The sequence below is a fragment of the Eumetopias jubatus genome, unplaced genomic scaffold (assembly GCF_037043125.1).
Source record: "Eumetopias jubatus isolate StellerSeaLion01/CBP00866 unplaced genomic scaffold, mEumJub1_p1.0 scaffold_14, whole genome shotgun sequence".
Classification (NCBI taxonomy): Eukaryota; Metazoa; Chordata; class Mammalia; order Carnivora; family Otariidae; genus Eumetopias; species Eumetopias jubatus.
This window is the reverse complement of record NW_028274820.1, coordinates 79,895,285-79,922,154: the sequence shown is the minus strand read 5'-3', so window position 1 is coordinate 79,922,154 and position 26,870 is coordinate 79,895,285. Positions and strand designations below refer to the sequence as shown.

Below are 26,870 nucleotides of genomic sequence, written 5' to 3'. Positions count from 1 at the left end.
GTTTCCCCATAAGAGCATAATCTAGCAAGAACATGCTGATGATGTCACTACCTATTAAGAAAGGAAAAAAAGGGATGAATTCTTGATATGTCTTTAAAATAAATCTAATAAAAATTTAAAAACCCTGAAATTTAATTGAAGCCAGATAACAATTCATATATATGGCAACACTAATGAATATAGTGACCTGTGGATTCATTATTCATTGTCACATATCAGAGTGTGTTTAAACTGGAATGCAAATGTTAAATAGGTATCAAGTCAGAATGTAGAAAAACTTCTCTATCAAAATGTACAAACTTTTAATTGCTGCTGCACTGACTGAAGGAAAAATATACAACTAATTCAAAGGATGGAAATAACAAAGAGAAAAAAATATCCTGATGAGACTGGTATCTATGATCTGGCTTATAAATATCTGCTTTTATGCAATAAGATTGCAAGCTGTTACCTTAACCTACCTTTTGACTTACTACGTTAACATTTAAATATTATCATTGTTAATTTAAAAAAAAGCCTTAAAATTTAATAAAAGCAAATTATAAGATTCTTATGATCAAGTCAATGAAATTATCCAGTATTTCATATGCCTAATGGTACTGAATTTCCCTTTTCTCCCCATTGGCATTTAAAGCAAACATCTGTATTATATATGTTGCAAGTAATCTACTTGAAGAAACATCTGGCCAATAAACTAATTTGCATAAAATACATTAACAAATGAAATGCATGCCTACAGAAAATGTTCTAGTGTTTTACATCTTGTCATACAATACCTATACATACTCTGCATATTAATGACCACTATCTAACTTCTTAGAAAGGTGTATAACCGCAAGTACAAAATAGAATGTGTCTTGTTGGTTCACACTGCCCTCTTTAGGCAACATTAAGGTAATCAAACAAAGACAACTTAAGAAAATTAAAAGCTTCTTTAAAACAAAACAAAACAAATCTTAGCATTAACTCTCAAAACTCAGCAACAGAACTTTTTGTAAAGCTCCCCAGGCTGATGTGGATGTGCAAATTATCATATCTTTTCCGTGGGGTGGGTCAGAGAGGTGTTTATAACATATTACGTATCAGAGTTTTAATAATCCATTTTATAATTCAGTGAAATTAGATTACAACTTATTTTAGAACATAAGTGAATATAAAAATTAAAACTGCCTAAAACAACACACTCCAATCTATCATTTAAAAAGCAGTATACTAAAAATGCGTTACGCACACATAATTGCTCCCACATGTAACTGGCATCTTGTAGAATATGAAAAATTGGCAATAAATAAGAAACGTTTTATCTATCCACTAACCAAAATGTGTTGAATATTCACTTGAAATAATGACTAAAATCATACTTTAAAAACTGTAAATGGATTTGTTGAGTGTCTTGATTAAAAACAAAATGATGTGCCACTTCACCAAATTTCTCCTTCCATGATTTTTCTATTTTTTGAGGAAGAAAACCACCACACCTCGGTCTATCTCTTGGATCCGTAACTAACCTGCCTCTGAAATGTTGAATACTTCTGAGTGCCTGCTAGTGACAGTTGGTGTTGAGGACTGTGGGGATCCAGGAGTTATTTCTGAGTCAACTGCTTCCAGGACCCCATCAACATCTCTTTCATTAACGTCTGGAAAACTGAAATCTGTGGAAGTCTTGTTATCATTCGGGATATCTGAGAGAGCCTGCCCTGATCCGCTCTCTTCATCACTTGCAACAGCTGCCCATGCTCCAGATTCTGGAGTGAAAGGAAGCAGGGCATCAGCAGTCTGAACGTCATTGTGTTGTTTTCCACCACTGGGCTTTTGGGGTGGCACATTTGCTGGTGGTGATTTATCAGGACTTCTGTCCATATTGGTCTGACCGGCTGATACGACACCTGTGACGTTATTTTCTTCAGAATTTTCAGATAGTGAATATGAGGTTGGGTTATTCTGATCCACAAGATTGTTCTCTTGGGTGTCTGAATCATTCATTATCTTTTCCTGCAATTCTCTATAGGAGGAGCATGACATGCACTTATTTATGGATAAGCCATCTCTATCTCTGTCATCATCATCATCATCATCATCATCATCACCATCGTCACCACCACCCACTAAATCAGCATCAGATCTGGCACTCTGAATCAGCTCAGAAGTTGTTCTAGAAGGAAACAGCAATTTGGTTGTGGGGACAGAAACATCTTTGTCAGGAGAAACTGCTGTAACGGAAACATACACATTTCCTAAAGGAACAAACTGATCGGCAGTTACGGGTGTATCAGAAACAACAGCTGGGATACCAGCAAATACGTCATCAGTGAGAGACCCCTGAGTGGAGGTGAAAACTTCATCGGAATACATGAGCTGATTTATAAGTGTATTTGGTGGCACATCAATAGATAAAAGAGGAGTGGCAAACGCATGCCTTCCTTTTGGGGGAAAGGCCTGGTTAATCTCCAAATTGGCAGTTGGGAACAACTCGTCATTACTGCGCAGTGAAGGTACCACTTGCTGGGAACTTTTGCTTTTAAGCAAAACTGGTTCAAAGTATTTCTCACTTGTGTAAGAAATGGTTAAACCTTGAAGTGAAGCAGCGTGCGCGTTAGAAGCAGGCGATACATCGACAACTGGTACAGATGTAGTGAGCAGCGTGTTTTCCCTTGAAGCAGAGTTTGAGGCCAGGAGATGCAATCCTGTAGAACTAAGGGGATCACCCTTGCGGGTTTCAACCGATACTGGCTCGCTAGGCACAGGTGGAAGAGCAGTTTTAAGCAATGTGTCAACATCAGAAGCCTGAAAGGAGGGCTGCAGCGATACTTCAGTATTAAAAGAAGCTGAGGGCTCATAAAAGAAGAGCTGAGTTGAAGGAGCTAACATTTCACTAGAAGCAGGGTCAGAGGAGGCTGGCTCTGAGCTCGCACTAAGCACAGGTCTAAGCGAAGTGTCGCCAAACGCTTGAGATACGGCGTGTGCAGGCTGAACTGAAAAGGTATTCTCTGGAGCTTGACTAATCTCATGATCAAAAACCTTAGTGGCAGGAGGATCGAGAGACCCTGGCAACATGCCCTTTGTGCTAGAAAAGGAAATGGGGGATTCTGGTAAAGATGTGTTCAACTTATTTACAGTATCGTACAGGTCGGGCAGGACTGTGCTTTCCAAACGGTAAACCATTTCACTGAAAGAAGAAATTTGCAGTTCAGTCTCATTTCCATATATCATGTCACTTTTAGAAAGCGGCTTATTCTCATCACCAAACACAGATGTTGTATATGTAAATTCAGCTACAGAAACAGGTGAAGAATTGTTAAGGGCTGTCAGACCATCTGTGTCAGGTAAAAGAAATTCACCATCAGAGGAGGCTCCAGACCACTCCCCATCCCCAGAGAGGCCAGGAGGCAGCGGCAGCCGTGATGCGATTGGGGTTATTACCGAAGACGGAGGCACTGAAATGTGGCTAGGGCTGCTAAACAAGGGAGCCGGATGAGCTACACCCACAGAACCATGCACGGGGATTGCAGAACTGTAGGGAACAGTGAAGAAGTGCTGGGAGCCCTCATTACTAGATAAGGCATAGGAAGGTTCAGGCCCTGAAGAACGTGCATGCATCATGACATCACTGCTGGGTGGTTCAACTTGAGAAAACATAAGCGTTTTATAAAGGACACGAGATTCACTACCACCAAATTCCAATGTCTCTGAAGCAGCATGAGTGGTGGGCTGATGTGACGTCACATCAGAATATTGAGCAAGGCTGGCCTCTAAGAGCAAATCACCCCCAGCCACTGGCAGAGAAGCATGCAGGGACAGCTTATCACTCTCAACAGCTGAAGTAGCTTGTGGAAGGATCTGAGAAACTGTATACAGATGGTGAAACAATTCACTACTGAAGGAAGCAGAGGAAAATGGAAGCAAAGGTGCACCATCATAGGAAGACAGGATGGATTCAAATGACACATCGACACTGGGAAATACAGGCGTAGCATGCAAGGCCGAATCACTACTTGAAGCAGCAGGGGTAGTGTTGAGGATCTGATTGTCAAGCAACAAAGGGGTGACTACAGGAAAGACGTCACTACTGTAGGAAGGTTGAAGAGGTGTCTCACCATTGTACACCGGTTGAGTTGTCTGCAAGTGTACCATGTTGACGGTGGGGACTGAGTCCTGTTGTCCGGAGGATGGAGTAAACGCATGAGGTGTCACCTCAGTTGGGAAGTAGGCAAAGGTAGAATAAGGCGGCATTTCCAGGTCCGTGACCGGGGGACCCTGTGACACCAGTGGGCCTGGCACTGAAGACTCAGCTGCCTTCTCAGATTCATCGATCTGTATCTCGGTGTAATTAGTCTGGAGAAAGCTCTCTCTGCCTGACCCAGCATCGGGCTGTGTTACCGCATCTGAAGTGCTAGCAAACCACACGTTTCCGTCGATGGAAGGATCCGTCAGAGATTCTTCAGAACCCGACGAGGCTGACTCTTCGGAAGCATTTCTTGTAGATTCTGGTAGAAGAAGATCATATGTGATTGCCTCTGGGTTTTCTGAAGAAAACACATACCCACGGGATATGTTCTCAGAGATGAACAGCGTCGAAGAAGTTGTCGAACTGGAGCCTGAAGACTCGTCAGCTCCGGTATCGAGCTTGAAACTTGTCAATAAATTCTCATCCTCACTGATATCAGTAGATACCTCTTGAGATTCTGTTATAGAAACTGTATTTAAAGATTCCACAGTCCCAGTCAAGTTCATTTGTGGAAATCTGAGAATAGTTTTAGAGCTCTCATTCCAAGAGGCTGCAGTGCCCTCCAGAGTGTGAGGTGGCATTTTAGTCACAGTCTGTGAAATCAAAGCAGCATCTTTTTCGGGGTCTAATTCAGTGACTGGTTGGGAAGTGGAATCTAAAATTGTGTTGGGAACATCACCCTTCCCAGAGAATTCACTTCCTTTTGTTGGGGATCGGTTAGTCTTGGCCTCATTGTATTTAGTCCCTACGTGATTGTAGTTTGTTGTAGTAGGAATCTGGGGTTCCTTTCTTCTTATTTGGTTTGTGGCACTGTCTCTACCGGGATTCACAACAGTGTCTTCTCCAATGTCTTTTCCCTCTTCTTCCTCCTTTGAAAAGCAAACAAGATTTAATGGAACATAAGGAGATAAGAAAAAATTTTGTGTTTCTTTGTTCAGTTCATCTGGCAACTGAACGCGTGTTCTCTCTCTGTCAAATAAATAAGTAAAATCTTAAAAAAAAAACCCAAAGATCTTCCATTCAAGACATACACAGACATTTTTTAATTTTTTTAAATTTTTTAAAATTTTATTTTATTTAAATTCAATGAATTAACACATACTATTATTTTTAAAATATTTTATTTATTTATTTGAGAGAGAGAGTGGAGGGGAGGAGCAGAGGGAGAGGGACAAGCAGACTCCATGCTGAGCGCAGAGCCTGATGGGGAGCTTGATCTCAGGACCCTGAGATCATGACCTGAGCTAAAACCAAGAGTCAGACGCCTAACCCACTGAGCCAACTAGGTGCCCCCATAGGCAGACATTTTGTTAAAGACAAATTGTCAAGGGGTGCCTGGGTGGCTCAGTCGTTGCGAGTCTGCCTTCGGTCCCAGGGTCCTGGAATCAAGCCCCGCATCGGGCTCCCTGCTCTGTGGGAAGCCTGCTTCACCTTCTCCCACTCCCCCTGCTTGTGTTCCCTCTCTTGCTGTGTCTCTCTCTGTCAAATAAATAAAAAAAATCTTAAAAAAAAAGACAAATTGTCAAACTATGCTTCTAGCACTAGTTATTTAATTTTGTATTTTCCTTAGAAACACCATTCAGGTGACCCAGTCTTCCAGGAACGCTTGTCACTATAATGGCCCAGGAGTGTTCTAGCTAGAGGTCAATCAAGATCCCTATTTTCTGGGCGCCTGGGTGGCTCAGCCATTAAGCGTCTGCCTTCGACTCAGGTCACGATCTCGGGGTCCTGGGATTGAGCCCCACATCAGGCTACCTGCTCGGCAGGAAGCCTGCTTCTCCCTCTCCCACTCCCCCTGCTTGTGTTCCCTCTCTCGCTGTGTCTCTCTCTGTCAAATAAAGAAATAAAATCTTTTTTAAAAAAAAAAGATCCATGTTTTCTGGGATTTTTTTTCTTTTTTAATTGTGCATTTTATGTCTAATCATATGCTTAGAAAACTAAACTGCCAAAAGTTTACCAAGACATGGTATTTTTAGTCCACATGGGATATGATTTTGCCAGTTTGCTAGCATTGTCATTTATTAGATCTTTTATTTATTTTTTTTAAAATTTTATTTATTTATTTATTTATTTGAGAGAGAGAGAGAGCACATGAGAGGGGGAAGGGTCAGAGGGAGAAGCAGACTCCCTGCTGAGCAGGGAGCCCGATGCGGGACTCGATCCCAGGACTCCAGGATCATGACCTGAGCCGAAGGCAGTTGCTTAACCAACTGAGCCACCCAGGCGCCCTATTTATTTTTTAAAAAGATTTTATTTATTTATTTGACAGAGAGGGAGAGAACACAAGCAGGGAGAGGGAGAAGCAGGCTTCCCGCTGAGCAGGGAGCCCAATGTGGGGCTCAATGCCAGGCTTGATCCCAGGACCCTGGGATCATGACCAGAGCCAAAGGCAGATGCCTAATGACTCAGCCACCCAGGTGTCCCTTATTAGATCTTTTAAAGTCATGTACCTTAAAAGAAGAAAACTGACAGAGTACAAATTAGTAAGAACGTAACCAATATCAGGAGAAAAAAAATCCGAATCTTAAACCATGTTCAGATACCTCTCAGAATCTGATGAAGATGGGGGCGCCTGGGTGGCAAGCGTCCAACTCTTGGTTTTGGCTCAGGTTGTAATCTCAGGATCATGGGATCGAGCTCCACGCCGGGCTCTGTGCTCAGTGTGGGGTCTGCTTAAGACTCTCTCTCCCTCTCCTTCTGCCCCTCTCCCCCACTAAGCACTCTCTCTCTCAAACAAATAAATAAATCTTTAAAAAAAAGAACGTGATGCAAATAATGCACCATTCATTAATCCTACCTAACCAAATCTTGTTGATCTCTATGAAGTCATGTGACCTCATGTCAACATTTCAAGAAGAACAGATCATTCATGCTCTATGATTACTTCATACATACCTGAAACCACAAATATTTTAATGTATACTCCTTCCTATATTTTCTTATGAAGTTATTGTGAATCTCTCTTCCACTATGGTTTTCAATTGTGTCACACCTGTTATTCTTCACAGCTTCCATTTAGAAAATTTTACTGTAAGGCCTTGATCATGCTGGAGATACTTTATCCTTCAAATTAACGCATTTTTATTTGAAGACAATCTAAGAAACATCCCCCAAACTATTCACTTCCAAATTCAGTTTTAAAAACCATTACAGATACATTCCAGGAATTTGCCAACCTCCATCATTCATTCCTGCATGAATCAACGGTAGTGAACAGTGTTATGGACTAAGTATTTATGCCCTCTCCCCGATTTATATGTTGAAATCCTACCCTTCAAAGTGATGATGTTAGGAATTGGCTCTTTGGGAAGTAACTGAGATTAGATGAGGTCTTAAGGGTAGAGCCTTCATGAATGGGATTAATGCCTTTATAGGAAGAGTCATGAGAGAACTTGCTTCTTCTTCTGCTCTGCTCTCTGCCATGTTGAAGATATCATGAGAAGCTGGCAGGTATATACCTATCCATGTGCATGCACACATACACACACAAAGGTATCCTTAGCTGAATTTCGTGATCTCTTGTAGGTTGCCCACTTTGGTAAAATAATCCTTTGCAAGAGAGAAGTGCCATAAGATATATAAATTATTGAGATACCTATACATGTGAAAATACAACTTAACTGTTATTTATTGCCAGATGGTAGCATTAGTTATCACACTCTGTGACCTCATGCACACGTGCACATATACATACACTCATACGACATTAAGAATAGCACCTGCATTTAACATATACTCAGTTACGAAGAATAGTACGTTTGGGGTTAGGATGAAATAGAAGGTGCATCCATCATTTTTTCTCTATTTTAAAAATTAGGACAATGTTAAAAATTATAAATATTCTTAAATACCTATTTACTTACAGGACATTATGCTAGCAACAGACACTTATAATATGAATAATCCAAACACAATTATTTAGATTGAATGGGCAAACGAATATATACAACTTATGTTTTGGCTCATATTTATTATCAATCTGTCAACCATTAGGTAAGGTGTTTATAAAAAAACTGTAGAAATATTAAGAATTGGTTAAATATTAGTCTTTTAGAAAACCTGAACACTGAAAAAATTCTGAATTATATAGTTTATAGCTATAATTACCTTTAAAGTTCATTTTTTTATCATCACCACCTTTTTGTTATTTTTACTATTCTATCAAAGTGTCTTCCAATTCTTCCATGAAAGAATCATGCATATCAAGTATGTGACTATCTACAAAGCTCAGCAACTAACCCTACAATGAATAATGCAACACGAACTTTGAAGCAACATCTGAAACCTAACCAATAATTGAAAAAGTACTTTTTAATTTTAAAACATTTTAATATAAAAATAGTTAAAATACCTTGACTATTTCTTCAGTTCCAATTAATTCAGGGAAGAGGTCAAGTTCTACAAAATTAGAAACAAAATTATTAAAATGTTTATTCAACTATTTTAACCCTGTGGGTTTACCTTTGGATGGAGAGGTGGGGGCGGGGGGAAGATTTGTTAGCTTTGAAAATACAGAATCTCCAAAAATAAAAATTTCAGATTTTAAGTTTCAACACTACTGAACACTACATAACAAACCACTACACATACCTATATGAAACTGCATTCGAAACCTTCATCTCTATCCTCTACTCCAACTCCCTTCTCCTTCCCCCTCCCCTCTATGTGGGATTGAAGCTAAGAAGGGAGAGGCAGACAGGCTGATATTACTGAGTTTAAAAAACCGAAATAATTTTTCATCAGTGTAGACCTTCATCCTTAGCAGGGTTGACAGTTAGGGACATGCCAGGGATTAGGGGGAGAATTGACAGGATTTATTTTCTTATTCAGCTGTTTCCTCCTTCAGTTCCTATTCTGGCTGAGGGTCAAATGATTCCTTCTATACTGTGAATTTGGGCTCACACTTATATGTACACAGGGTGTTGCACCAAATGGACAGGAAGGACTGACCAGAGTGATTCCAGGTCCTTCACCCCAGGGAAACTCAGTGGTGCTGTCTACACAAAGAATGCACTGGCCGGGATGATTCAAGTCTGCTGTTCCCAACAACCAGAATCAGTATATTTCCAGTACATGGATATCTCAATCCTAGAACAAAACCTGTCAGTAAATGTGAGGAAAGATTAGGAGCTGGTTCTCTCTCTCCAACAAGGAATCTAGACATGATGCCAAATTACTGAGGGGCTGACCGGAGAAGCACCATCCTTCATGCTTCATCAGAGCTGCATTGGGCTCAGCTTCAGCTGAGCATTATTACAATAATGCTTCTCTTATTCTCATTATTCTATAGAATTTCACTCCTTCTCCAAAATTCATGCTCTTCACTCTCCCAATGTTGCTTTTGTTCTATACTTTATACCTCTAGGTATCCTCAAGGGAGATGCATATTCTTTAAAGTTTTCAAAGGCAAAAGTGAATTAACATGAAATGTTTATCAAATCCGGGCCTGTTTTATAACACAGACTTTTTTTTTCCACAATAGCCAAACTGTGGGAGGAGCCGAGATGTCCTTCAACAGATGAGTGGATAAAGAAGATGTGGTCCATATATACAATGGAGTATTACTCAGCCATCAGAAAGGATGAATACCCACCATTTGCATTGACATAGATGGAAATGGGGGGGATTATGCTAAGTGAAATAAGTCAAGCAGAGAAAGACAATTATTTTATGGTTCCACTCATATGTGGAACATAAGGAATAGAGCAGAGGATCGCAGTAGAAGGGAGGGAAAACGGAATGGGAAGAAATCAGAGAGGGAGACAGACCGTGAGAGACTCTAGACTCTGGGAACCAAACTGAAGGTTATGGAAGGGATGGGGTGGGGAAGGCGGTAACTGGGTGATGGGCATTAAGGAGGCCACGTGTCGTGATGAGCACTGGGTGTTATACGCAGCTAATGAATGGTTGAACACTACATCAAAAACTAATGATGTATGGACTCTGAGAAACATACTGAGGGTTCTAGAGGGGAGGGGGGTGGGAGGATGGGTTAGCCCGGTGATGGGTATTAAAGAGGGCACGTTCTGCATGGAACACTGGGTGTTATGCACAAACAATGAATCATGGAACACTACATCAAAAACTAATGATGTAATGTATGGTGATTTACATAACATAATAAAAAATTAAAAAACACTAATGATGTATTATATGTTGGCTAATTGAACATAATAAAATATAAATAATAAAATAAAATATACATATAGAAAAGTAAAAAAAAAAAAAACAAACCCACAGAGTTTCTTGAGTTTATTTTTATCAGAAAATTTCTAGGCATTAAGAAATGTAAGACCATAAAATGAGTCCTGTGCATGGATTCCGTTTAGAGGAGAATTCAAGAAAAATTGAGAAGTGAGTCATCCTCTCAAGAGAATTTAGATAAAATTAATACTCTTGACTATTGAGCTATCTCAAAGTTACTTATCCTGAACAATGTTAATTTAGCCCTGAGTTAAATTTTAACACTCAATTATTTTTTTTTCTTGTTAAAACCCACCATGAAAGAGTTTGGAAACCTTTATTCGGATCATTAATATTCTCCGTTTTCTATTTTTTGTTTCTCATGCTGTTAATTCTTCACGTTTTCAAATTAAAGTGATTTCAATAGTTTGGAATATTTGTGTCTCTATAACCTCCAAGGAAATCAATACAGGTGAGTTTAAAGATGGGATGGATGCAGCTAAACTGTAAAAGACAAATAAGAACCTTCAATATGATTTTCTATAAACTATAATTGGAGAAGTTCATGCACCGGAAAGCCTTCAAATTCAGCATGTGAGACAATGCATAATTTTACCAAAATGCTTTTAAATGGAGTCACACCTTTTCATGTACTTTTAAAATATTTTAATGTTAATAAGGGCAAGTCATAACAAATATTTGTTAGTGATACATATATGATACTGTCGATTTTTCTCTGTTAAGAGGCCATGGGGAAAAAAGTCTCAGTGATAATCCATTCTCTTCAACATGCTTAAGGAAATGTTTTAAAATTAAAAACAAGCAAGCAAACAAAAATATGATCTAACTTTACTAACTTCATACTTTTAATGGGCAAAAGCATTTTCTTATTGATTGTCAAGGCTGGGGTAGGGTATGTGTAATTATCACATTGAGGACTGACTTCCTTTTCTTTCAACATTCTCTGAGTGTATCATTGCAGGGGATTTATTTTTATCCTTTTACCACAGCATAAATTAACTATATGGATTTGGGTTCCTAATAAGTTAGAATACATGACTTTACCCAGTCATTTCCCCCAAAGAGTATCAGTGAGTTCTACTGAAACTGGCTTTGCTATTCACTGCTATAGGAAGTGAGACGTCTCCTTTGGGCCCTTGGGGCAGAATGTATGGGTCCAGGCGGTCCTTTGGTCCTTCTTAGCTTCCTGGCCCTCTCACGGGTGAATACCCCAAGTGTGGATGCCTTCATATTGTAAGTATTAACCCACTTTGAAGGATCTTCATTTTTGGTTTCCAATTTTATTATTCAAATTGACCAAAATTCTGGGGTTGCCCTGGAATACTTCTTCCCCCATATAATCTGGGAATCTCCTGCTGGGCCTCTTCAGAACAAATTTGAAATAAAATAATTTTAGAAAATATTTTCTATCTTCCTGGAGATTCTGAGGCCATATTTCTAAGCCTGAGAGTTCACAGCACCCAAGGTGTAGTTCTGGTGATGGGCACAAGGTCTCATACTGGGTACCCTCTGGACCGCTGGTTCCTCACAAATAACTGGTATTTTAGTAGCCACTGACCTGACTTAGGCAATACTGACATATTAAGTAGTTCAAAATTATACTGGTTTACAGTCTTCTCATTCACTTCCTCAAACTAGACGGCAGGAATGCTATAAAATGTCCAACAGTAAAGACTGTTAATTTTTTTTTTTTGAGTGAACACTTAAAATTCACGTATGTGTGATAACTGAACAAAAGCTATTGGTTCATTCTGGTTTTGTCTGGGGGCACATGTAATGCTAAATTTTCTAAAAGAGCATGTTAGTCACACAATATTCCATAACACAAAAAAGCAACACCGACATAGGTTGGCAAGCAAGGCTTATTTAATTGTCTGAAGGAAGCCAAGTTTCACAGCGCAAAAGGGCAAAGCAATGTAGACTGCAATCTCTTCAAACTGTGATTTCAAATATTATTATATAATAACACCTGTAGCACAGGATGGTACAGGCAGAACAAGGATGGATGTATAGTGATTTAACAAACACAACTGTTACACAACTGAAAAGCACACAACTAAAGAAAGATGTGTTGATCTAATTCACCATGCATTTAAATTTAACATACACAACTATCAAGGCCCTACAACACGTACTTAAATAATATCCTCTATAATTGTATAATAATTAACTCTACATTCCAGAATAGAAAAGACACAATTATTTACAATGAAATAAATATATTTATGAATTGTTTATTCATAAATATAATTTTCTACAAAGCATTTGGAAAGAATATACATTTTAGTTTAACTTTAATAAGCTTTTCCTGGACAAATTCAAATTGTTTCTTAATACGAATTTATGCATGTATTTGAAAATAGCAATCTGGAGTAATGTTTCATGGACACTAGTTTTATGGTGACACTGTGGTACACAAGAGTGTAATTAAAACGCACGAACAACAATCAAATTAGCCAAAGTTAAATGCACAATTTGGAAGCTTCAGTTGTCTTTCGTGGATATTGATTAAAATATTTGAAATATACCATTGAAGGAATGAGGGCAACTGTAAATGACCTCCCTCATTTCTTTATAACAAAAGCAAAAAACAACACAGTATTTAGAAAACAGCTTATCCAAAATAATAATAAAATGATTCAATAGGGTACATTACAATGTTACTAAGGTAATGAACAACATGATCAACAGGATGAAATGGTGCTAATAAACACCATGAAATAAGCAGCAAACTCAAAGGCCACTTACATCTCCATTAGCCACATAAATCATAAAATTAACAAATCTTGTAGGCACCATCACACTAAACCACAAGATAGTACTTTGGTCAAGACTTTTACTGTGATATATTCACCACAGAAACAATATTTAAGATAAGGTAGTTTTAATAACAAGTTGAATATATATGAATTGAAATGCCATTGCCACGTTTTAGATCAGAAAAAATGAGTTCTAAAAGAACAAATAATTGCTTTATGAAAAATAGGAAGATCCCACACATTGGGTAAGTTGGCTTTTGATGGAGGACTTTTTGGTAGAAATAATTAAGGAATAATCTATCTAAGTTTTTAACCTTAGCTTTTAAGAGGAATATCATAGTGAAACATCAAATCAAATACCAGGTTTCACTAAAACATGATCACTGTACAAAATGCTTTATGGGACTGAGATATCCTTGGAGATTAAATGGTATGCCCAAATTCACATCTCATTAGTTCAACAGTGTCCTCAGCCTTTGAATAAATGGAAATCAAATTACAATACTTGTTATTTTGTACAAATGTGAAAATGCTACAAATGATACAAGAATGTTGTACTTTGGGCCAATACAGACGCAGTCTATCAGGATCACTCAGAAATCACTTCTATAGAAAATAAACATTTGATCTGTTTTTCTTTATGCAATAAGCATCTAAGAAAAATTCCTAAAGTTTAAAATTCTGACATAGTGGATAGAGTAAGAAAGACACACCACAAACAGCTAGAAGTAATTATTTTTTGTAAACTCCTGGGAGATTGTTTTATGTACAGAAATGAGAGTGGTATAATTAAACCAAGGTAGTAAATTAAATGAATGTATTTAACACAATTCTTATCCTAAAATGCATAATAGCATTAGAGGAGATTTTTATATACCATATTTCATCAATTCACATCTGATATTGGCCATGATAGTCAATGTTGCTCTGTTAAAGATGTCATTTTCTAGGTGGATCCATATGGGGAACTCTGGTGAGGGATGACGGGAGGAGCATGATATGGTGTAACTGATAACTGGTCAGTTGATTTTGATATTCACCTTTCAATAAGATTTAGAGCTCATATTCCATTTAAAAATAACCTAATTTTGAAAATCAATGCTATATAAAAACAGTACATTATACCCAGGCCATGAGGCAGATCATAAGAAATATTAAATAGTGATATTGCCATCATGGTAGTAGTAATATTCATTAGCCATCCGCATTTTAATCCGGGAAATATTTTGGGAAGTTTTGTAGCCTGTGGTTTAGAAGGATACATGATCTATCATCTAATGCTCTGACATACATACTTTAACTTAAAAATTTAACTAGTGAGGACAACTCTGTTGAGGTCATTAATGAACAGGCTCATAATGAATTAAAGTCCTTGCTATATCATATAGACCACAAAGGCTAATCAATATACCAGTTTTTCTTCAATATGTCCAACTGGAATATGCTATAATTTATTACCATCCGTGAAAAATTTACAAAATTACCAGTGAGTAGACTCATGGTATGGTGGGGATGACCAAAGAATATTTACATTTATGTGTGCATGTTTGCATGTATTTATGAATATGCATATGCATGATATCTGTGTATATAAATATACACATATACATATGAATACGTACATATATAATTCCATTCTATTGTCTTAAAACTGCTATGCTAACAAAAGGAAAACTAATTATATACATTTATATATTGTCAAATTATGATGGTCTGTACTTCATTTAATTATTGCATAAGGTTTTAGATCAAAAGATTTTCCTGTAATACTTAGAGAAGATGCATGCAAATAAAATAGAATTAAAAACAACATCTTTGTTTTGCTTTGCGAAAGAGTACTGGCAAATCAACTAAGAGGAAAGCACTCTACCCCCTTCACACAGAATTATAAAAAGTGGATGAAAATACCTAAGATATACATATCATAAAAAAAGAGAAAAAAGAAAAGACCTAAGATAAACTGTTAGATGTGTTGTATAGATATTTCAAAGTACTTCACATGATCCTAGGATCACGTATATACTTACTACAAAACGCTTTGGGGGCTGAAAAAGGAAATAAACACACATGAAACCAACTTTTCATTATCAAAAAGAAGTCTTAATATTTACATAGCTATTTTCATCTGATGACCATTACAGACAAAACAACAGATTTTGCTGTTCCTACTTCACAAATAGAAAACGTCAACATTTAGAATAAATTTACTTATTATCTTGCACCAGATCTGTTGAATGAAAATGGTTTCCATGCTTCACAAAATTAGCTGATGATCCAGACCAAAAAAAAAAAAAAAAATCATTTTGCCTTTTGGCCATAACAATATAAAGTCAGAGATAAAGCACCATTGTACCCAGTAACTAAACTAGCCCCATTTATGTGGATATAAAGGCATATCAAGGGACTTACCCGGGTCATCAGAAGGCATGTCAACAACAAGCTGGTCACTGTATTTTCCATATAAGCCATTAGTGCAGATGGCTACTATCTGAAGCACATAACTCATATTGGGTAGTAAATTATTGAGAATAGCACCCTAAAAGGAAGATGTCAGTAATTATATTAATGTATTATTCTCATCAGAGCGCTAACATAATAGACATCTGTCTTTAGAAAACATTTTCTTATTTGCCAACGGAAAATATATTTTATTAATCTAAGAAAAACTGTATGCCATGTTGTTAAGTTGAACTTGTGAGATTTGTGAATTAGGCTTTTTTGGTTTTTTGAAAAATCAATTTTAGTTTTAGAAAGTTTCATTTTTAACTAGAATTCATCAGATTCTTAAATGAGTATCCAAAACTACAAATTAATATTTTAGACAAATAAACATGTAGCATTTGCAAAGAGCAAAATGTGAAAAATATAATGAAGAACCAATTTATCTCTTTATCATAACAATATATAAGCAAGACAGTAATAGAATTATTATCTTAACATCATTATGAAATGAAAAACTGGCATATTCTCAAAAATTGCACGTCATACATAGTTCATAATGTCTCTGTTCTAGACACCTGCATTAAAAAGTTATGTATTTTTTAAATTTTTTATTGTTATGTTAATCACCATACATTACATCATTAGTTTTTGATGTAGTGTTCCATGATTCATTGTTTGCGTGTAACACCCAGTGCTCCATGCAGAGCATGCCCTCTTTAATACCCATCAGCAGGCTAACCCATCCCCCCACCCCCCTCCCCCCTAGAACCCTCAGTTTGTTTCTCAGAGTCCGTAGTCTCTCATGGTTTATCTCCCCCTCCAATTTCCCCCCCTTCATTCTTCCCCTCCTGCTATCTTCTTCTTCTTTTTTTTTTTTTTAACATATATTGTATTATTTGTTCCAGAGGTACAGATCTGTGATTCAACAGTCTCACACAATTCACAGCTCTCACCATAGCACATACCCTCCCCAATGTCTATCACCCAGCCACCCCATCCCTCCCACCGCCCACCACTCCAGCAACCCTCAGTTTGTTTACTGAGATTAAGAATTCCTCATATCAGTGAGGTCATATGATACATATCTTTCTCTGACTGACTTATTTCGTTATGTATTTTATCAGTTTTGTCCATATGATATCCACCGCCATGGTAACAAGGACAGTTTTTGTTTAAACGCAGGTTCCTGGGCCTGGTGGGACTCCAGCTGTGTGAATGCACAGTTCAGTAGTGCTTTTGACCTGCAGTGGGCTCTCCTAGAGCCATAACCAGGTAGGGTTTTCTCAACTAGACCCCATATGGCCAATCCTTCCCTAGCAAGGCAAAGTTTAATATTGAGATGCTCAGGTCACAGAAGGAATCTGTACTTTTAAAGAAAGTTTTCATTTTAATTCCAGTTAGTTAATATACAATATTATATTAGTTTCAGGTGCACAATATCGTGATTCAACTGTTCCATACCATACTTTATTTTCTTTAATTTGTGTGCATGGGTGAGGAGGAAGAGGGTGTGGATCTTTTCCTAAAGATTATCTGCCTTGGATTCCAAAAGTTCTGACTCAATTGACTTCACATCTGTTACTTGGAAATTTGATGCGAAGAGTCCCCTACTCTATTTTCTTGTGCTGGTAGAGTATGGTGGGGGCAATGATATATGACAGTATCAGAGCACTGAGATTCCAGATTCAATTATTTCCACAACTGTGAGATCACGGTCAAAGTATTTAACTGTTCTTTGAGTCCCTTGATTTGGAAAGAGAGGCTGCACTAGATGAACTCTAGGTCCTAAGTCTTCTCTAAGCGTCTACTCTATAATGTTGTTTGCAAAGCTGTGATCTTCCTGTAATCGAAAACAAATAAGAACCTAAGGTAATTCCCTGTAAGCTTTGATCTAAGTTAGTATAGTTTCTGCTTCCCCTCCTCCCCACTGGAGAGTTTCACACAAAGTTTAGGGCAACAATATGTAATCATTTGTAAGTTTTTACCTTGAAAATTAAACTCTAGTGCTGTCAATACATGAAACAAAGTCTTGTAAGTCCTTTCCATGAAAATTAAACTATAATGTTATCAATACATGAAACAACTGATCTTATAGTTACCAAGTCTTGATAGCCATCTGTCAAAAATTCATGCTTGGTTTGGTCTTCTCCCTCTAACTGCTGGTACAAAACTGCAAATTTCTCAATCATGGTATCATAAACTACTCGAGGTCTCTCCCACGTAACAAGAAGGCTGGTATAATTCTCCGGGTCAGCTTGAACATTTTCTGGTTCTGAACTACAAACTTCAGAAACCAAAAAAAAAAAAAAAAAAAAGGTACAGTTATTGATAGAGCTGTCAGCCTCTAGGATTTTAACAAGTAAAACATATTCTATGAAAATGTGTTGTGTTTTATTTCAACAGAAGGTAAAAAGTTAAACTTCTCCACGGTGGAGTTTTTGCTTATGGCATTTCGTATATCTGAAACACTTCTTCCTTCCCTCCTTCCTTCATCTGCATCCCATTGTCCCATTCAGGAAAGGTCTAGGTCAAATGATCCCTCCTGTTATGCGTGCTCTGATGTCTGCTGAAGTGAGCTGTGTCATTTTCAACTGTCTGTTTTGCTTTAACACTACTATTGCATTAATTGCATGTTCTCTTATATTACTTTTTCCTGAACAGGTCCTGAGTCCCGTAGTAGGTTATAAACATAAGAGCCACAGTTTTTTATTTCTATATTGTTTAGGACACTGTCTTGAATACATCTGGTACACAAATTCATTTTTATAAATAGACAAAGGATATCTTCAAGCTCATGATGTTTTTATTTCTCTTGTTTGGTACCTGACAAGTATCTTCGGCTCAGGATGAGGAGAATTTAAAATTATAAAATAGGGTCTATTATCAGACATTTTGTTGTTTCAAAATCCTTGAAATAACTTAAAATTCCCTATCAGAGAAAACCATAGGAGAACAACTAAAACTATCATTTCTGTATTTTTTGGACCTGCTGACAAAAATCCCACTTTGGCATTAATAGATTAATAGATTAAGCGATTAATTTTAGGAAATTAGATTTGTTTTGTCTGATCTGAAAAAATACTCTGAAAATAGTTCAGGGACTTCTTATAATAAATTCAAGCCCATGCTGGGAATCATGCCAAAAATTTAGTCGCATCAAAAAGTGTATTCTGATACTTTCTGAAATGCATTCATAATGTGATAATCTGAACTAATTATGAGGATGAAAATTATAAAATTTTATGATATTGTGCTAATGGAGCAAAGCAATAAATATACTCTATTCATAGGCCAGATAAACTTACAAAAGAGAGGGAGAAAGGTCTCTAAAGCTAAAGATTGATATGCTCAGAGAATCCAAGCTTTGCTTCTAGGAGATACCTGAAGTTACAAAGTCACTACATGAGACCATGCGGTTGACATAAGTCAACCAATGGTCGACTGCTACAAAGACTCAATAAAAATATTGCAACAACAGCATCAGAATGTGACCAAAAAGCCTTTTGTCTATACCAGCTTGTAGTTTTGCTTGTGAACACAAGAGGGCAGCCAAAACTAACAATTGACCTTGTAAATTGAAACAAATTGTAGCTACAGGATTTAATAATGGGAATTTTAGCCTATATGCTATGCTAGCAATGGTATATAAATGATACAGAAAGTATAAAATATATACTTTAAATAATACACGTACAACTTTATATGAGTTAGAGACAGGATTATTCACTGTAAAAACTATGTTTTGTTGTTGTTTGTTTGTTTGTTTATTAAGGATTTAGGGTGAGGTGTTCCTTTGGGAGTAAGAGAATAATTCTCCAAAAACATGAATTCATCAAAAAGCATGAATTCAGAATAAGAAAATGCATTCTGATTTAGGTCCGTCCTTACTCTATCTAGCGACACTTCTTTAATGGCCACCAGATGGCAGAAGATAATTGATCATCGCAAAAGTGAGCTAGCTACTCACATGAACTATATCCGTGGAGGAAGCGGATTGCTTCAGTCTTGCTTCTAATGAATCCCTAGGTCATTTTTAGAAGGTTGAAAGCAATTACAGACAATATCATTTGCAGATTTTGTCCTACAAAAATCAATCCCTCTTTTTAGAGAATAGGAATGATTTAAAGTGAACTATTCTCCTCCCTCAAAATGAAGCTATCTTAAAATGCATTAAAGTTTTATGCATGCACACAAAGCAAAAATCTCTTGAGAAAATATAAAATTATTAGCTGCAAAAATACCCAAAGGACTGCTGCATAATTAGCAGAAAATTACTTTGTTTGCATGTCTGTTTATTTCGCCTTAATAGTTGAAATCAGCAGATGTTTCAAATTTTAAGAATCAGCATTAATATAAAGTAGGACTTTAAAAAGAAACTTGTATTTCCTTGTCATCGAGTTTTTATTCCTTTGCTTTCTGCTTTATAAATCTGTAAGAGCTTATGGGTAATTTGTTTAATAGTTTAGACTTACATTTTAATTAGGAACTTTGTAAATGTTTCTTTTGTTTAATGATAATCAATAGCTTAGTAATATGTTATAAAACTGAGCTAAATTTTATCTTTTATATGCTAGCTGAAATAGGGGATTTTACAGGGAAAAGATAATATACTTTAGAGTGTGTTCAAGAGAAAAACCTGTGCTTCTGTATATTGTTTATGATCTTGCCAAAGGGCTGCCCTTCTATAGGGTAGGAATGGATTTTTAAAATAATAATCTAGTTCATTCTATATACACTCCTTTGTGTTCAAACAAAAAACTGGGTAATGACCATGCAATAAGTTATTAATTTGCACTAAATTTTCCAGGTTTTCCTTATATTTATTGAAATTTGCTTATCATATTAGAAGGATATATACTCTATAAAGCACATTATCTGGATTGAAAATCAAGGAAGGGTTTTCCAGATCAACATTTACCCAGACACCAAATACAAGATACTAACTGATATAATAAAATAGTAACAAAAAAATCATTTCCTTGATTATAGGGAGTTCAGCACCATACTGAGGCCTCATTTCCTACTTTAGGACTGAATCCCATGCCCGATTCCTTTCCACAAGCTACATGTGATCTGGGTCACAGTTACGGATTCTTTCAGGAACACTGGCCAAGAAGGAGAATCTAGTTCCTGCAAGCCCTTGGCCATGAGCCAGACTGTGACAAATCTGGGGTCCATGTCAAGTCACATAGACTACAAGTAAGTGCCTCAGTACAAATGCAAAGTCTGCTCACATAGAAAGAATGAGGATGTAGTTGCCTTTGTAAGGGAGCTGTAAGTGTTCTTACTTCAAAACCGACTTTTAACATTAAATTCTCATCTACTTGGTTCCAGGCACTCTGGACATACAAATAAAGATGGTGCTGTTTGGGGCGCCTGGGTGGCTCAGTCGGTTAAGCGTCTGCCTTCGACTCAGGTCATGATCCCAGGGTCCTGGGATCGAGCTGCACGTCGGGCTCCCTGCTCTGCGGGGAGCCAGCTTCTCCCTCTTCCTCTGCTGCTCCCCCACCCCCCTCCTGCTTGTGCTCTCTTGCTCTGTTAAGTAAATAAATAAATAAATAAATAAAATCTTAAAGGAAAAAAAAAGATGGTGCTGTTCTTGCCTTTAGGAAGCTCATTCCTATGATAGCTGCTAAACTTTAAATTTACTAATCGATGAAATATAAAGGGTCTATGTCCCAGACCCTTTACATAAGAATGCCAAATAAACTTGTAGAAAATATGCCATCGAGACCAAGTTAGGTTGTGCTTTCAAAATTACACGTTTTCCCCAATTTCCCAATTCAAATTGTAAAGATTTCACAAAGTTGCCGCTGATACAAAGTCATGTATTTTCTCAAATGAAGAGTGAATGCCTCACACAGAGGAATGCGCATGACCTGCAGAGCAAGTACCAAAGAGTGAAGCACTGGGTGTTAAAGGGAAAAAGTGGGAAAAAAGGAAAATAAACAAAGACGGAGAAATACAAATGAAGAGAGCATGACAACTCTGGCTGTGACAAGTCTCTCAGCTAAGCACAGAAGTTGATGCAGGTGGCCAAGGGAGATTTGAGTCTCCTTCCACGTCTGCTGTTCTATGTGCCTGGCTTGGAAGGACAGATACCCTGAGGGAGAAGGTCCAGCCTTAGCTCCATGGACTTAGGGGTAAAACTGTGGGTACAGATAAAAAGACAAAAAGGTGATTCTTGGGGAGTGGCAGAGAAAATGTCACAATTACCTAAGACGTCACTAGATTTTACCCAGTTATTTCCCAATGAGCTGAAGTTTGGTGCAGTTTAACACAGCTTGTGACAAAAGTACTTTGTGATACACACTGATAAATCCATCACATCCTCCTCCGAGGCTGACGAGCCTCCCTTCAAAAAATATTGAGACTGGGGCGCCTGGGTGGCTCAGTTGGTTAGGCAACTGACTTCGGCTCAGGTCATGATCCTGGAGTCCCGGGATCGAGTTCCGCATCTGGCTCCCTGCTCAGCGGGGAGTCTGCTTCTCCCTCTGACCCTCCCCCCTCTCATGTGCTCTCTCTCTCTCATTCTCGCTCTCTCAAATGAATAAATAAATAAAATCTTAAAAAAATATATTGAGACAGGTGTTTTGATGACGTTATTGTGAAGAACTTGAAGATTTACAGACCCAGAAGACAACCAATATTAAGGTCGTGATTTCCCCTCAGGGAGCAGCAGATCTTAATAAAACTACATGTAAACATTGCCACAAATGTTAAATATAGTAACTAGAAATGATCCGCCACTGATTTGTACCTCTAAAGGCTGCATTACTCACTTCAGATAAGTAGCCAAAAGGAATCTTTTAGATTCTACCTAATTCAGTCAATCTTTTCTAGGGACACATTGTAACTTCATCAACAAAATATATAACCTTCTAAGAAGTAAATAATCTCCAGGTCACTTTTCTGCGTTATGGTTGGTGCACAGTGTTACGTACACGTGACCTTAATGAATGCTATTTAAAACTACTGACCTTCAAGAAGGTGAGTCTACTGATGTTTAAATTCATCATGACATTTTTCAGGAAAGTACAGAAAATTCCTCACAGTTCAAATACAATATTAGGCTATAGGACACTCTTTCATGCAAACCTGCCTTGAAAAGCATTTTATATTGTTTTTTTTTTAAAGAGAGTTTTCATTGGCGGCACCTGGGTGTTTCAGTCCGTTAAGCATCTGCCTTCAGCTACGGTCATGATCCCACAGTCCTGGGATCGAGCCCCACGTCGGGCTCCCCGCCGAGCAGGGAGCCTGCTTCTCCCTCTCCCTCTGCCCATCTGCTCTGCTTGTGCTCACTCTCTCTCTCTCTCTCACTCTATTTCAAATAAATAAATAAATAAACTAAATTAAATTAAAAAGTTTGCATTGACTAATTGCGATGCTAGCAAATGAGATTGGAAGTGCTTTTATGATTTTATTCAACAAATAAAAGCCTTAAACATGGAAAACTTGAATAGCACCCCATACTTGTGATAGCTTGCTCCCATATGTATGTGCATACACACCCACAAGAGTGTGTAGATACAGACATTATATTAAAAGCAGCTGTAAGTCTGGGACACATTATGTTCAAGGGACTGTACTGCTTTGCAAACTTTAGCCCATTTAAACCTCACAACAAGGTGGCCTTTTACCTCTAATTTTATAGGTGAAGTAACTTGACAATTTTTTAAGACTTTATTTACTTGGAAGAGAGAGAGAGTGAGAGAGAGCACACGTGAGCAGGGGGAGGGGCAGTGGGAGAGGGAGAGGTCTTAAGCAGACTCCCCTCTGAGTGCTGATCCCGAAGTGGGGCCCAATCTCATGACCCAGAGATCGAGACCAGAGCCAAAATCAAGAGTTGGATGCTTAACCAACTGAGCCACCCAGGAGCCCTTGTAACTTGACAATTTTTATTTAACTAATAAGTACTGGCAGCAAGGTTTGATACCAGAAGTATACTTATAGGACTTCAAAGCCCAAGCTTTTCCCCACTGTGCTTCAGGAGGTCCCTGCTTCTTAGTGGGAGAGTCTTGCTAAGAAGGCAGCAGGAAAGCATCTGGTGCCTGGAAGGTATGGGATAATGTTGAACTTCACTGATTTTACACTCATGCTGTGTTTGTATGGTGATTCACACATGTTTCTCATTATCTAAAAGACAGTTTTTACTAACTCCTTCAAAGTTCTATTAAATTCTGTGTCTATTCCACGATGCCAAAAAGAAATGTCTCTAGTAAATGGCAGCTCTACATAAAAATTCAAAAACAGAGGGCTGATGTTCTGGTAAAATATGTATTCATTCACACTTATTGAGTTCCCGCTATGAATACAAAAACGAATAAGGGTTAATCTCTACCCTCAAGGAGTTTACATAGATATACAGACCTCACATGGTTTTTGCAATTATTTGCAATGTGTTTTGCAAATATATTTTTCCACAATGCATTTCCTGAAAGCTGAATTCTGACAATTTTCATGCCACCCCCCTCTCTCGGTCAAAATGAAGATGTTAGATATCTACAATATCAAAATATATAAATATAACCTGAGTATCCAAAATTGAGGAAGTGGTTTAGTAAACTGTTATGACTATACAATGGATTACTGCACAAAATTAAGAATAGTGCATTAATGATATATGTGTATCATCAAGTAAAATAAAATCAACAAACATATATGTACTGTAGTCTCATTTTTGTGAGATATAAGAATATATTTTTAATTTAAGAAAAAGTCCTGGAAAGATATTCACCAAAATCCTCCTAACAGTTATCTCTGGATGGGGACATTATAGGGAATTTTCATTTTTTCTGTGTGTTTATCTGTGTTTCCTGCCTTTTTAATAATGTTCATGTATTAAAAACTTATTTTCAGATTCAATTTAATAAAGATTAAATCATGGACGTAAATGCAATCCTCAATTTTTATTCTCAAATTCACCAGAAAGTAGAAGGGGGATAATGGTGTCCATTAAGAAGAAAACCATCACAGGAATATGCCCATGGCAAATGAATAAAGACTTGTTGAATACAAATACTCATGATGGAAAAACTAAGAATTCAATTGTTCCAGTTTGTGAAAAAAGCCAATGCCATTTTTTTTTTTTTAAAGGTAGTTTCCATGCCCAGCCTGGGCCTTGAACTCAAGTCCCTGAGATTAAGAGTTGCACGCCCTACCGACTGAGCCACCCAGGCACCCCTGCTATGTTTTTATTATATGAAAATGGATTCTTTCTGTCATTCAGGAAGTATTTGGTGAATGAGAGCTTTATGTTAGCCCAGCAATGGAGGTAAAGACTTAGTTACTTCTCTCATGGGTCTCAGTGTCCAGCGGGGGAGACAAATAAGTGAACAGACAATTGTCATCCTGTGGCAACTGCTGTGCACTTTGGATGCACAGGACATGACACGACTCCAGATGAGCATCACTGATTTTGTACTCTGTGGGCATGGCACCTTCACAAGTGCACAGTCCCATGCCCTGGCCACAGCCAGACTTGATGAGGATGGAGACAGACTCAAAGATGGCTCCCCAGTGGATGCAAAGTCTGTGTGAGTCTTGAAGAATGAGGAGGAGGCAAGCAAGTGAAGACAGAGGGAAGAATATGCCATGGTAAGGAAATAGTATGTAATATGTAATGTGGGAGAACGTGGTCTTCCATCTTCAGGGGACATCAAAGAGTTCAGTCAGGACAAGAGAAGGAAGCTAATGGCAGAGAATAAATGCTAAGGCTAGTAAGCGCTAAACAGGACCATGCAATGATGAATGGTTTGGATTTTATTCTAAAGGCAATGGAAAGCCACTGAAAGGTTTTAATAAAATACAACTGACAAAAGTACATAGCAAATAAAAATCGAATTTATTTCATTTGTTATTTGATCTATTGTATTTTCTAAAAGGAGATGCTTAAATGTAGTTTTTGGCTTTTTTTTTTTTCTAATCAATTGTCTATTATTTACCAGACAGAATGTTATAGTATTTAGTATTGCTGGTAGAAATATAATGAAATTTCCTCACTTTGGGGCAATTCAATTAGAAATTTATGGTCATGTTAAATGTAGCTATTCATCACTGTTGTCTTGTGCTCTATTTTGTTGTTGTTGTTAAAGGATAAATAATTCTCACAAACATTACATTAAAATAATAAAAACATGCTGTTTTAATGCTACTCTTCAAAAGCAGATGATTATTAGATTACTATTAGAGATGGCCAAAACTTCATTGTACAGCTGAGATCAAAGAAGGCCATGTACTTGGAAATGTTTTAAGTCCTCAAAGCAAAGGTCACTTCACCTATTTCTTTCATCAACCAGTCCACTATCAGTGTAAACTGAAAAGGAAAAGTCAGTAGATGCACCTGATCGTGTCCTCCGGACATTTTCAAAGGCTTCTGACTGTGGGTCAACTTCAAAATACACAGAGGGCACTGCAAAGATTTGCCCCTGGTGTTCTTCCATTGCTTGGGCCTAACAAACTTCTTTTCCTCCAAAGAAGGAAACTGGAGGAAAGACTCCCTTTTTATTCATTTATAATTCAGTGCATTTGCTTTCAATCCCTACTGCGTGCTATGCTCTCCACTGAGAGCTGCCAACACAAAAGGTGAGCACTTTCAAACCCCAATCATGCGCCAAGACTCAACTCAAACGTCGTTCTATCAGAGAGGCTCTTGACCACCCCAACCAGAATTGATCTCCCCATGCTCTGTACACCTCAGCCCATTATTCATTCATTTCCTAGAGCTCTTAACACAAACATCATAAAGTGAATTTGGAAGTTTGCATATGTGGCTTTGCCATCTATTACTGTGTGTTTAAAAAAAAATCACTTTCCTTACTGAATCTCAGTATTTCTCATCTGCAAAATGGGGTTGTTTGTGTGGGGAAGAACAGCAATTTTTATTATTTATTTATTTATTTATTTAGAAGATTTTATTTATTTATTTTGAGAGAGAGAGAGAGAGAGAGAAGATCTCAAGCAGACTCCACGCTGAGTGCAGAGCCTGACATTGGGCTCAATCTCACGACCCTGAGATCATGACCTGAGCTGAAATCAAGAGTCGGACACTTAACTGACTGAGCCCCCCAGGTACCCCAAGAACAGCTGTTTTTATTTTTATTTTTAAACTTTTTTTAAAGATTTTATTTATTTGAGAGAGAGAGCAGAGTGAGAAAGAAAGCATGAGCGGTGGGGAGGGGCTGAGGGAGAAAGAAAAGCAGGGAGCCCGATATGAGGCTCGATCCCACAATGCGAGGCTT

General features: G+C 37.6%; 1 protein-coding gene across 1 annotated transcript in view; it reads right to left on the bottom strand.

The window, feature by feature from the left end:
- The window catches only part of PTPRZ1 (protein tyrosine phosphatase receptor type Z1), a 164,883-nt gene that overhangs the window by 41,271 nt on the left and 96,742 nt on the right, over positions 1-26,870 (bottom strand). The window contains exons 9-12 of the mRNA XM_028104919.2: positions 17,730-17,914; positions 15,598-15,724; positions 8,577-8,623; positions 1,509-5,094 (exon numbers count right to left, since the gene is read on the bottom strand). Of these exons, the coding sequence (XP_027960720.2) occupies positions 1,509-5,094; positions 8,577-8,623; positions 15,598-15,724; positions 17,730-17,914 (3,945 nt within the window). The remainder of the gene's footprint in view (positions 1-1,508; positions 5,095-8,576; positions 8,624-15,597; positions 15,725-17,729; positions 17,915-26,870) is intronic.